Here is a 12,286-nt window from a genome sequence, read left to right as displayed (position 1 = left end):
TCAATGGGAAGAGTTAGAAAAATAATATTAAGGTAAGGGGAAAATCGAAAAGGAAAAATTATACCTCTTCAGCGAAAAAGTAGATTATCTTTGCTTTTAAATGTCGTTCAAAATGGTATGTACAGACTTATCTTTTGTATTTTTCATGCATGGTAAGTAACTAGGTACGATTCTCTGTAAAGATCCATTAACGAATTCATTTAAAGTTATTTCATTAGGCAAGTTCGACGAAATCGTCCTTTCTCTTAAAATTCTGCGTGATAGGCCTTCTAAAACTCCGGAACTTAGTCCAGGTAACTGAAAGTTTCAGTTACACCCCAAGCAAAACTTTAACGGGCTACATAAATTCAACCGCAATTTTTTTTTTATTATTTCATTTTGTTCCCTCCGTGTAGGTTATCATTTTTAATCAATAGCATTCCAACTCGTGTACAAATCACCTTTTTATCCAGGCCTCTTATCAACTTCTGCAAGGTCGTTGACAAAATTTTGTTCCTCATATTGCAGTCTCCTGACCCAAAGACACGCAGCCCTTTCCGAAATGAGCCGCGATGTATAGCATGCGTTTCGATCGTTAAGACGCTGACATAAAACTTCGCCGAGCTTAACTTTTCAGAGCTTCGTGAGTCATTCCCTTCCAAAAATAACAAAAATTTAACATATTAACGTTTAAAAACCGATGATAAGCATAGGGCCGGTCTCTGAATCGCTATACAATGGAACCAACAATTTTCTCCGAAAACCCATTCTTCATTGGCGCTGTGCTTTTCCTTAGTAGGGCAGCACCGGGGATTGAAAGCAGGCAAAATCTGCGGATATTATCACGGCCATAAAATATACATGCTGGACTCGATTTTTCTTATTTTCAAGTGTATCGAGCAGTCGGCGAAGATTCCACGGTGTCTAGGACCGGGAAAAATCGAGAAGCATCAGGGAATGAACAATTTCGAAAAATTAGGAAATCTGTTCCAGAAAATGGGAATCTCTTACTGTATATGCAGATTAAAAATGAAATATTTTAATCTGCAAGTCATCAGAATGATTGAGAACACCAGATTATAAAAAGATCAGGAACGCTTTCGGAATTGAAAAGTTGAATGGGCATCTATCAATTGGCTGAAAGATGAGAAAAATCGATATTCATATCCGGAACTCCGGATAATTGTAAGGTCTTCCACAAGAAAATTCCGGGGAAGTGGGAAAAAATGTTGGTTTCCCATCAGGGAAAAATCAGAGAATGAACTTAAACATGGTCAACAATTCTAGACACCATGCCAAAAGGAGCTCTTTCATGAGCCAGGTATTTGCGATTCGTGAGTTGAAACTGACTCCTGTGAAAAATGTCGCGAGGAACACGATGGTACCTCTGGTTTTCTTTGAAACGAACCCCAAAGCTCAAAAAAAGCTCTCCAAGTTGAGATAGTAATGGAGGGGATATCCCACGCTATCTTGAGAGTCCACCCTCTATCAAGTAACAAAACTCTCCATGCAAAGATAGGGAGCAAATACCTTAACGAGGCTGCAACTTTGTTTGGGGACTCCTAAGTTGGAATCACGTCAACCGTGCTAATGTATTTCCTCCCTATCTTTGCATGGATAGTTTGACTTGACATGGAGATGGACTCTCAGGGTAGCGTGGGATACCCCCTTCATTACGGACTCGACTTTGAAAGCTTTTTTGAGCTTTGGAGTTCGTTTCAGAGAAATTCAGTGGCACCATTGTGTTTCTCGCGAAATTTTACGAAGTAGTAGTTCTTAAATCGCAAATCCCCCCCCCCCCCCCCGCACATGTAAGAGCTCCATTGGTTTTTTTGAGTGGCGATTGGCGTTTTTCGATTATCAATGTTTACCCATTTGAAACTATGGTAAAGAATCGATTATTAGCGGACACCCTGTTTATCGATCTTTTTCCATATGTTTAAATAGTAGATCAATCGATTTATTGCAAAGCACGCCACGCCACTGGCCCCCCCCCCCCCCTAATTCGTTACCCCCGAAAAGACTAATCTCCAGGAAGGGAAAGGACTGAGAGTTGTGGCTGACATCGTTACACTAATCTTTCCATGATCGATTCCAATTTACCGGGGGACAATTGAATTAATACATCGGCGGGGAGGAGTGTGGGGTGTCATAGGGGTGCGGGGCGCGGTTCGGCGAGGGCTGAGAGATAGAGGATATAGACGCTATCAGTGGCGCGTCATCATAGGGATTCGCCATAATATCGAATTGGATCCAAACGATAACATCGGCATAACCTCTTTCAATGCTACCGATGCGAAAAAATCGATATATATCGCTTTTCTGTGACGTGGACCAATCGGGATCGAGCAGAAGCGCCCGGACAGCGATGCTCGGTGCTGGGTGCTCGCCCTCGTAGTTCTTGCTCGCCTCACCGACGATAAAGACGCGAAACTCGGAAGATTAACAACATCGCGTGCAGCTCAGCAAGTTCGGGACCCTGAAATTAAAGCCAGTCTGGGTAGTTAAACAGATTTATTCTTTCTTGCCGCCGCCGCTGTGACCGAGGTGACTTGGTACAAAGTTGCACGTGCAAATCCACCTTGCCCATTCCGTTTAGGTCGAAGGACAACTCCGGAAGACGGCAGGACAGACGAGGATATCACAGAAAACGCGATGGAGTCGGCCTCCCAAACCCAACTTCACCCCCACTATGGGACTTATCGTTCATGAAGCTGGCCAGAGGGGGCTGATTATTGAAATTGATAGACAAAGCGACAGACAAAAGGATATAGTGAGTTTGGAGCGATCCTATTGGTTGAAATGTGTGGCTCCTATAGACTAAGGAAGAAAATGATGGACTAACTGTCGGGTTTCTCGTGGGTTGCCGTTAGTTAGTCTATTACCTACTGCCATTGTCCATTGCGACCACCCGCTTCCACCAATAGTATCCCTCCATATCCCTCAGTTCCTCTTTGTCTAGAGCCTTGTCTATCGATTTCAATAGATCACCCCGCAGGAACCAGTCATGAAGAAGAGGTATCGGCAAGAGCCGTTTTTGGGCCCACTCCAGCCGAATTTCCTTTTTTTCTCATTAAAAATCTACATTTTTCGGGAAAAAATTATGATTTGGTCATTTTCGGTATCTATTCCGGTGTAAGTCTAGCCTACATTTCCGACTGTAAAGGCCGAATTTGACGAAAAATGCAGATTTTTTGACATTCGACCGCAAACTCGCAAACCTTCGTTTTTCGTCAAAATTGTCCATTAGATTCGTGTCTAGGTCAGTACTGATCCTCGAAAAGAAACCGAAAATGACGACATCGAGTTGTATTTACGCAAAATATAGACCCTCAGTGAGCGAAAAATCGTAGAGGACCCAGGAAGGAAGATCAAATCGTAGGAGAGCCGTAGAAAAATCGTTGAGGAAATTCAAGATGGGCCCGAAAACGACCCTTTTCGCTGTACTCCTTCCTTTTGTCACTATTGACAAGGAAAGAGTTCTGAGTTAGCGTAATAACACGTAACGGGTACAAGAAGACTCGTCACCGTTACGCTACGCTGGCCCCGTCACTGACGAGGGGATGAAGGAAGGAAGAAGAATAAAAGATCTATCTTAGCACGCTCAAACATTCGGGGATTTTCCGACAGTTTTAGTTATTCACTGGAAAAAAAACACATTGGATCTAGAGTCCAGACTCTTGGAAACATCGACAAGAAAAAGGACTCTTGATTCAATCAGATTTAAGCTTAAATCAAAAGGAAATCCGCTCAAATTAAGAGGCTTGCTTCTTGATTTAAGCTTAAATCTGATTGAATCAAGAGTATTTTTTCTTGTCGATGTTTTCAAGAGTCTGGAGTGTTGTCATCCGATGTGGTTTTTTTTTTCCAGTGTTGAGTAAAGCTGGGCAACGATTTAATTCACAAAAAGAGGAGGTCATGAAGGGGAAAGTTATGTATTTTGGTGAGAGGGGGCTCAGATCGGACTGTCGAGTGAGGATCTAATTCAATTTCGACCCATGGCATTATCTATTCGACGAACAACCACCGGTGGTAAACGATAACAATCAATGTATATGCGACAGTACGCCTTCATTTTCGTCTGATACTGTGCAATACTCCTGTGGCGGAAAAGTTGCTCAGAGCTCCTTCAGTGGTAACAAGTTCAGACGATATCAAGGGTGCGAATTTCTCTAAACCGCGCGACTGCGTGGTTGCAACCTTCGGCATCCTGAATACCTAGTGATCCCTAGATGCTGGCTTGGCTGTCCCTCTCGTTAATTTTACATCCTGAGACTAGAAATTGACTTGATTGTTGAGACAGCCAAGCCAGAATATAGGTACCACCAGACAAATTGTTCACATCCAGAATGCTAGAGCAGTATATTATTTTTTTGGTTTGCTCTTGAGAGTGTGTAACTGTGTATGTTACATTGTACGGTCTCTAAATGGAAGGAAATTCTTTAGATATATTAGGGTCGCCCCCAGGAACAAGTTATCTCCATTTTTTTCCTCTACGAAGAAAGCAGAAAATTTGGGGGAAAAATGAATTATCATTTACACTGAAGAACAAATCGAACTTAACCCTAGCTAGTTTTTGTTCAATTGTAAATGTACAATGTAAATTATAAAAATTTATCTATTTTTTCCTTTGCACTCATTTGTTGATTTCACGTTTATAAAATGTGTGTATCGTTTGCATATATTTTTCTTGTCATCTTTCAAACTGATTAGTGTTTTTTATCTCCTTTCAGTTATTCACGGACGGAATAACCAACAAATTAATGGGCTGTTTTCATGATGACCACCCAACTGATGGAGTTCTTGTCAGAGTTTATGGTCAACAAACAGATCTTCTCATCAACCGCGCCAATGAGATCAAAAATTTTAAAGTAAGCTTTTTGATTTTGTTGATTCAATGCTCTCTTTCACCCTGTGATTTTTTTTCTTTTAAATATATACATTTAAGTGGTGTATGAATGTGGTGAAGTTCTTTTAGATTACCCCTATTTTAGGGAATAATTTAATTTAACCTCATACAAAGAAAAAAATTAAAACTGGATTTTCAGCCCTGCGTGTTTTACTCAGAATACAATAATAAAACAAATTTCACAGCAGGTAACAGCCTGTAGCTAATTTTCAAGTAAATTTCACCAAAACGTTCCGGCTGAATACTCAACCTTCCTCAGGTGGATAAAACAGTAAAAAATTGTAAAAATATAAAAACCTAGTACTTGGCTGTACCTTTCAAAGCGAAATCAATGTTGTTAGATTACCCCTACATATTAAGAACATTGTTCTCGCTTTGGAAGGTACAGCCAAGTACTGCGTTTTTATATTTTTATCATTTTTTACTGTTTTATCCAACTGAGGAAGGCTGAGTTTTCAGCCGAAACGTTTCGCTGATATTTACTTGAAAATAGCCTTGTTACCTGCTGTGTAATTTGTTTCATTACTGTATGTCTTGTCTTAAGCTCTGGAGCATCAATCATATCTCATTCACTCAGCATATTTAACATATACTGTATTTCTCAATTTTCTACCCTGTTTAGTGCGTACTGCGTTGTTCACGTATTCACCTTAGGTTTCTGTCCCACTGTTATTCTCTTTTTTTTTGCACCTCGGAAGAGGGATCTCTTCCGGTATAAGTAACACTGACGGGCTACAAGCCAAAGTCAGCAATACACATTTGCTTGCTTTAATTTAACTACTTGAACTGCTTTACTACTTATTCTCTATTATTATTGTTTCAGTTTTTGCAAAAAGCTGGGTTTGCTCCCAAGCTGTACGCAACGTTCAATAATGGTATAGCTTATGAGTTCGTCTCGGGAGAAACATTATCACAAGATTCTTGTAAACATCCATCAGTTTACCCTCTGGTAGCCCGAACTATGGCCCAGTTTCACAAATTATCCTCTGATGCAGATTCACCGAAAGTGCCTGTTTTATGGAAGAAATTTAGACAATTCCTCGACCTTGTGCCAGAAACATATGATTCCCCTGACACTCAAATAAGGTATTTTTTAATTCTTCTATTTTCGTCTTTCATCTATTTTAAGTTGTTTGGAAATACAGTAGAACCCCAGTCATAAAGGCTCGCTGGAAAAATCGAGGTCAAGAGAAGATTCCATCTAATGCCGAGAAAATACTGCATGATGACTCCATAAATGTGCTTAGTCACTACTAATGATTTACGTTCTAAATAATATGAAGACAGATTACCAAATTTATGAAAATTGAAAACCCATTTTAACTTTTAAAGGAATTTTCAAAGAGTTTGAAAAGTACTTAAATCAGATATGGAGAAGGAACTCAGACAACTCTAAAATCTTGATACTTCCTCTCGAAACGTAACTAGCTTTATTATTTCAATGAACTTGAAACCTCTCCTTCTCTATTGCTAATGATTAATATATATAGTATTCTACCTCTCCTTCTCTATTACTAATACATACTAACATTAGTAAATATTTATATCCAAATTATATATTTAATAATATTATATTATTAATAATTATATAATAATCCTCCCTTCTATCACTATGTGGACTGTAGAGGAACTGATTTTTTAAACAATTTATTACAGATTTGAAGAATGTTTTCCAAATGGAAAAAGCAAGATAACCAGCGAAGTTTCAAGTTTGGAATCAATACTAAAACATGAAAAAAATTTGCCTGTCGTCCTCTGCCACAACGATTTATTGTTAGCAAATATTTTAGTCACTGGGAACAATGAAAATGTAACATTTATTGACTATGAATATGCTGATCACAATTACCAAGCATTTGATATTGGTAATCATTTTGCGGAATTCGCAGGTAAGATAACTGACACACTTATTTTTTAAGAGGGTAATGAATATTTTTACGCTCATGAGTAATAAATTGAGTATGCCGAAGTAAGTTATGACCTTGCAAAAAGGAGACTGACCCCCTTCCCATCTGTCAAAAGTCACAAAGAGCAGCTCTTGTTAGTACAGAAATTAATGTTATGATCTTTTAGCATGTTGCATATGAAAATGTGTCATCATTTCACCGTAAAATTTGGCTCATATTTTAGTTGTGTTTTGATTGCTTTTTGAGTCGATTAATACACTGAATTGACTGAGGAAATACTGTACATTTAGAAAACATTCGCTCTTGCTGTGTATTTTCTTAAATCCCAAGTAAGTTATCCAGAAGCCTAGTTGTGCTCCTCTCCTACAGTCTGCTGCCTCCCCTGTATGCCGTATGTCCAATGAACCCACAAATTTGGCATTGAAACCTAAAAGCCTAAAGAGGGGGGAAGGCTAGGCAACCATGGCGTCTAAAAAATTCGATGCACCTTGCAGTAGATCAGGTTTTTTTCTAAAAATCATATAGATCCGCTTCAGATGAACACGGTTTTTTTTTTCTTCATCATTTTTCCTACGTTTCTTATACTTAAAATTTTTCAGCTACTAATTTCTCACTTATTCTTTCTCCATAATATTCCTCAAGGAAGGTCAAGATTTGTAGCAATGTATTAACGTTTTAATTTCAGTTGATGCCTTGTGTCCAACTGCTAGGTGTTTCGCAGCCTGATTTCTCACTGTACCCAGATGAGGAGTTCCAGAACAAGTGGCTGCGATGTTACCTAGAAGCTTACTTAGACACCAAAGTCCTTGACAAGGATGTCGATCAACTTCGAGACCAAGTCAACAAGTTTGCCTGTGCTGCTCACTTGTTTTGGGGTGTTTGGGCATTAGTACAGGCACAGTTATCTACGATAGACTTTGATTTCATTCTGTAAGTATTATGTTTTTTATTTCAGTTCAATGGAAATGTATTTCTCCTATTAGGTTGATAAATTATCTGTAAGGCTCTCTATTTCATATCAAACAGAAATATCTAAATCAAATTAGTGTAAAGATATGTGTCAGTCACACTTTCAGCTTTAAAAATAATTGAAGCTTGTAAAAATTGAATCGACATATGCGAAAACATCTGTTGTCCAATACAGGGTTTCATAATTGTGGTGGGTTTCTTTTGTCCCACAACACTGATGAATAGGATCGATCTCTTTTGTAAACGTTTGATTATAATTAGGGGATTATTTATAAAATCGTTCTACATTCCTAATGTCTTAAACCATCTTGTGTCGTCAAGTTACAACGAAATCGTCCACTTAAATTCTGAAACACTGTCATGGACTTCGGACGTTTTCGCATACGTCGATTTAATTGATCCAGAGGTTGGCAAGAAACTGAGTCTAGTCCGGTCTCCTAGTTATTAATTGAAAGGAATTGCTATTACTACAAGCATAATGCTTGTTTACTTCAGGAAACTAAGATTTACCAGAGATAGCTCCTGCAACAAATTTTACCCTAATTTCTCAATTTATGGCCTCCAAAATAAAGAAAGCTAAAAGTAAAGGCGTAAGATTTACTCTGATTCTTATATTTTCGGATTTAATTGGTATGACGTATTAGGTCGACTAGTCAGTGAGAAAATCAGGGCTGTTTAAAATATCTGCTTATGCAGCACAAGAGTTGACCGTTCAAAGTGATATCAGATTGCTCACCCACAAAATTACCCTTCTCTGCCATGTGAAATTATGTTCACAGCCTTCCAAAAATCAAATGATGTATAATTACAAAAAAAAATCAAGGAGGTTTTTAATATTACGCAAAAAATGTGATGTGATGGCAGAATATTGCACCAAAATGACTTGATCTAAGTTGGGCCAAGCCGTAGGTGTAGATCTATGCAAAAAAAAAAATCGGATTTTTTCGCTAACTGATGAATTTAAAATGTTCAACCAATACACCCAATTGAAGCTGAAAATATCAGGATCAAAACAATCTGAAAACCTCTGCTTTCAGCTTTTTTCCCTCCCAAGAAAAAATTTGGGAAACTTCAGCACAATCTGCCTAGTGCACCAGGAGCTCGGTACATGGCAACAAGGGGTTCTCTCTGTAATATTGAGGTTCCTTGTGAGCCTCTGTACCAATTTTTTAAAACTTAAAATTGTTTTAAAGCTGAAAGTGTAGCTGACTTTGGGAAATGTGAAATAATGCACCTTAAATTATGGATAACTCTTCTAAATGATTAATGATAACTCTTTTAATTGATAAATTGAATTATCATTGAAGTGAAGTAAAATGAATGCAGCAGTTATTTTTAAATGACTTATTTTCTGTGCAGTATTAATGTAATCAGTCTTGCAATCATTACCAGTGTAAAATTGGTGGCTTTCGTAAGTTTTTACAGAGTTGAAAGGTACTTGTATCAGTCATTTTACTATGCAGACTTAAACCTGAATACTTACACACTTAAGAAAAATTTGAATGATAGGGAGGTGAATACTCCCATAATGAATGACGATTTACTCTTGTTACAGCACAGCCTCACTTTTGAAACTTTTTTGTAGTTTTAAAGTGAACTTAGTATAACATTAGTGGCAACATTGTATTTATACAAGATTCTATGTAGGGTTTATCGGTCGTATCCTTTTCACTTGTAGAAGCTGGTTTATAAAATCAAATAAGTGACATTTTATACTTGCAAAAGATCAGGAAATTTCATTTAAAATATTAGGAAAAATCAGGAGAATATCAAGAAAATCAAAGATGAAATTTTATTAGACACCTTGTGCTATGATCATTAATATAAGCCTACTCCTCTCAGTCTTCAGTTATTTTATTAAATGCCCATCCTACTTTATAGTGTCTGCAAATTTTAATTTGAAACATTTTCTACCTCTTTTTCAGGTACGCAAAGAATAAATACCAGGCGTATTTAATAATGAAAGAAAAATACTTATGTAGTTAACAATGCCCTTTGTTTTGTGATTTAATGAGAATCGATGCCATACCTTATCTTAGTCTTATGCAGTATTGTGACTCTTGATATAAAGCATATTTTATCAAAATGTGAATGTGATGTACTTAAGTATTGAAAATCAGAACAAGCCTTGGTATCTACTTTTGTGATTTTTACCTAGTGATGTATCGATCAGTACCAAAGTTATATTGATTTGCCATCATATTGCCATTACAGCAAATAGTTTGATTTGCCAGTCCTACCTTTCTTATGTTTTCAGTCATATAAATTTGTCAAAATTTGTCACTTTCTTCTGCAAGTCGATAATCAAAACTCTGTTACTTTATCAATGGACCACTAGACAAAGAACGAATTTAAACATTCTGAAGAAATTTCAAAATTTTATGTAGTGTACTATTTAAGCAACGTAAATAATTGATATCAACTCTAAACTGTGATAATAACGTCTTTATTCAGTATTTGCCATTATTTACGAAAAATGTGGATTGCCTGCCCACAAGAAAAACATGAGTCTGCGTGAATCAAATCGTGTACTTAAGCAGTCTTGGTAGGCTTCTCAATCAAGCAGGGATCCTCTCCCACTCTGTGTTGTTCAAAGTGTAAACAATGTGCAATAGCCGAGCCAAAGTGCTGATTTTAAGATTGTCATATTTTCATTCTGCAACCACTGTCACAGTAATGTTTAGTTTGCGATTTAACTCAAGTAGATCATTGTGTTTTTTTTTTCTTTGAGCGGGAATTTTTAGTTTATGCATACAAAAACATTAATCTCTTGGTAAGAGTTACTTAAAATCATTTTTGTTGTACAAATCATGTTCTACGTGAAATTTTGATTAGAAAACTTACATCCTAGTGCTTACAATTGCACATTGTCTAAGGGACCATTATTCCAGGTTGAAAGTCAAATTTTCACCTTAATTACTGTTCAAGGTCTTTGATGAGCGATCAGTCAAGTTTGAATGATCAGTCTGCTGGATGAATAAAATTAACTCTTTGGAGGTTCATCTTTGTATGTTTCTGACTCTCCATTGATGAATAATGTCAACAAAAAAATTGCACATTATCTCACATACTTAGCTAAATCACTCAGGCTTTTCCTGCACCAATTTGACCTGTTTGCCGTTGATTATTTTGTTTGCAAATAGTAAACCAATGCATTCTGTCAAGTGGCAGAGCTGAAACAATAGAGGCTCTATCAATCGCTATAGCATGGCTAATTCCAGCTCCTGATATCAAGAATAAATGCAAAGAAGAAAATTTTGATGTTAAAAAAGTCAGAAAAGAAAGAAAAATCAGTCTTCTTTTCAGAACTGGTTGAAAGGCATATTTGCTTTTAGTTGGAACTAGTTTTTTCAGACTCGTAAGGTTTGAGGTATCAGTTGAACATTGTAATCACTCCGTGTTGAATTATGTACAAGGAAAAATATTCATGCCAATAGTTTTTTATCATCTTGGGACTCTCGCACGCAAAGGAAGTGATGGATATTGTTGGAACACTTGTACTTATCAATAAATTTGTGTAACCCATCGCTGATATTTCTGAGAACTCAAAAATGTTTTGTCTAAATTTTGAAGCTACATGAGATCTTAATTTGATCAAATGCTTGGTTATTTGGTTTGCCTGCATTAAATACTTACAATACTAAAGGGAATTAACCACGTGTTTTTTATTCATTCCAAAGTCATTAGGTAGTTACCATCCAGAAGATGAGTCTTTGTTTAATTGATTGTTTTTGATTTTACTTTTCTTGAAACCATGATTGTCTACTTACCTGCTCTAATCTTGTTTGCATTTTAATTTTTCTCTAGTGAGAATCATAAATTTCTCCCTCCCATCTTTTCTATCCTTTTTTTTTTTTTTTTTTTTTTTTCTTTAAATCATCATCCCTCCTTAATTTAAGTATGCAAAAAAGAGACTGGTAAAATGGTGCATATCTTCTTAGAGTTGAAGGTGCAAACCTTTATTGCAGTCTATGCCTGTTTTTATTTTTGAACCAAAAAAAAAAAAAATCCTTAATTTAGTGAATGTACTTAGTCGAGAAAAAAAAAGTTTTTACTTATTTTAACTACAAACTTCATTGTTCTTATACAAATAAACTTTATTGTTCTTATTATGCATGTTTCTTTATTTTTTTCTGCCTTTTTGCGTAACTAAATCCAATGAGAACCTTCGTATAACGTACCAATACTATGATAATAAAATGAATCTTCATATGCTTTTCTTCAGCCGAAAAATAATCACTCTGAAAAGAGAATGAAGTATTATAAATTTAAGGATCTTTCCACAAGAAGTTGAATAATTATAGAACTATACCCACTTAGCCCAAAGCCCATGTTCATTTTCAGCAGTGCAGTGCATTTAGGTTCTCATTTTTGTTGGTGTTTACCTGCTCAGTAGCCACCCTTCAAGGAATCTTGCAAAATAGATGGTTAACATTATAATTATTGAGATTAAGTTTCACAAACACCTGATACCTATTTGTTTGCAATGAATAGGCAGAGGCATTTAATTTTTTCCTTTAAA

The 12,286-nt window shown here is 36.6% G+C and overlaps 1 protein-coding gene across 3 annotated transcripts in view; it reads left to right on the top strand.

The window, feature by feature from the left end:
* The window catches only part of eas (ethanolamine kinase 1), a 31,285-nt gene extending 19,652 nt beyond the window's left edge, over window positions 1–11,633 (top strand). For 2 of the 3 annotated variants that reach the window (XM_019060661.2, XM_019060660.2), the window contains exons 3-7: window positions 4,713–4,850; window positions 5,712–5,974; window positions 6,545–6,777; window positions 7,506–7,725; window positions 9,690–11,633. In XM_019060661.2, the coding sequence (XP_018916206.1) occupies window positions 4,713–4,850; window positions 5,712–5,974; window positions 6,545–6,777; window positions 7,506–7,725; window positions 9,690–9,750 (915 nt within the window). In that variant the 3' untranslated portion in view covers window positions 9,751–11,633. Of the gene's footprint in view, window positions 1–4,712; window positions 4,851–5,711; window positions 5,975–6,544; window positions 6,778–7,480; window positions 7,726–9,689 lie in introns of those variants that run through there. The other variant, XM_072299576.1, reaches the window with a different exon arrangement.
* Window positions 11,634–12,286: the final 653 nt, after the last annotated feature.

The sequence above is a fragment of the Bemisia tabaci genome, chromosome 4 (assembly GCF_918797505.1).
Source record: "Bemisia tabaci chromosome 4, PGI_BMITA_v3".
Taxonomy (NCBI): Eukaryota; Metazoa; Arthropoda; class Insecta; order Hemiptera; family Aleyrodidae; genus Bemisia; species Bemisia tabaci.
This window is presented reverse-complemented; position numbering and strand designations above follow the sequence as displayed.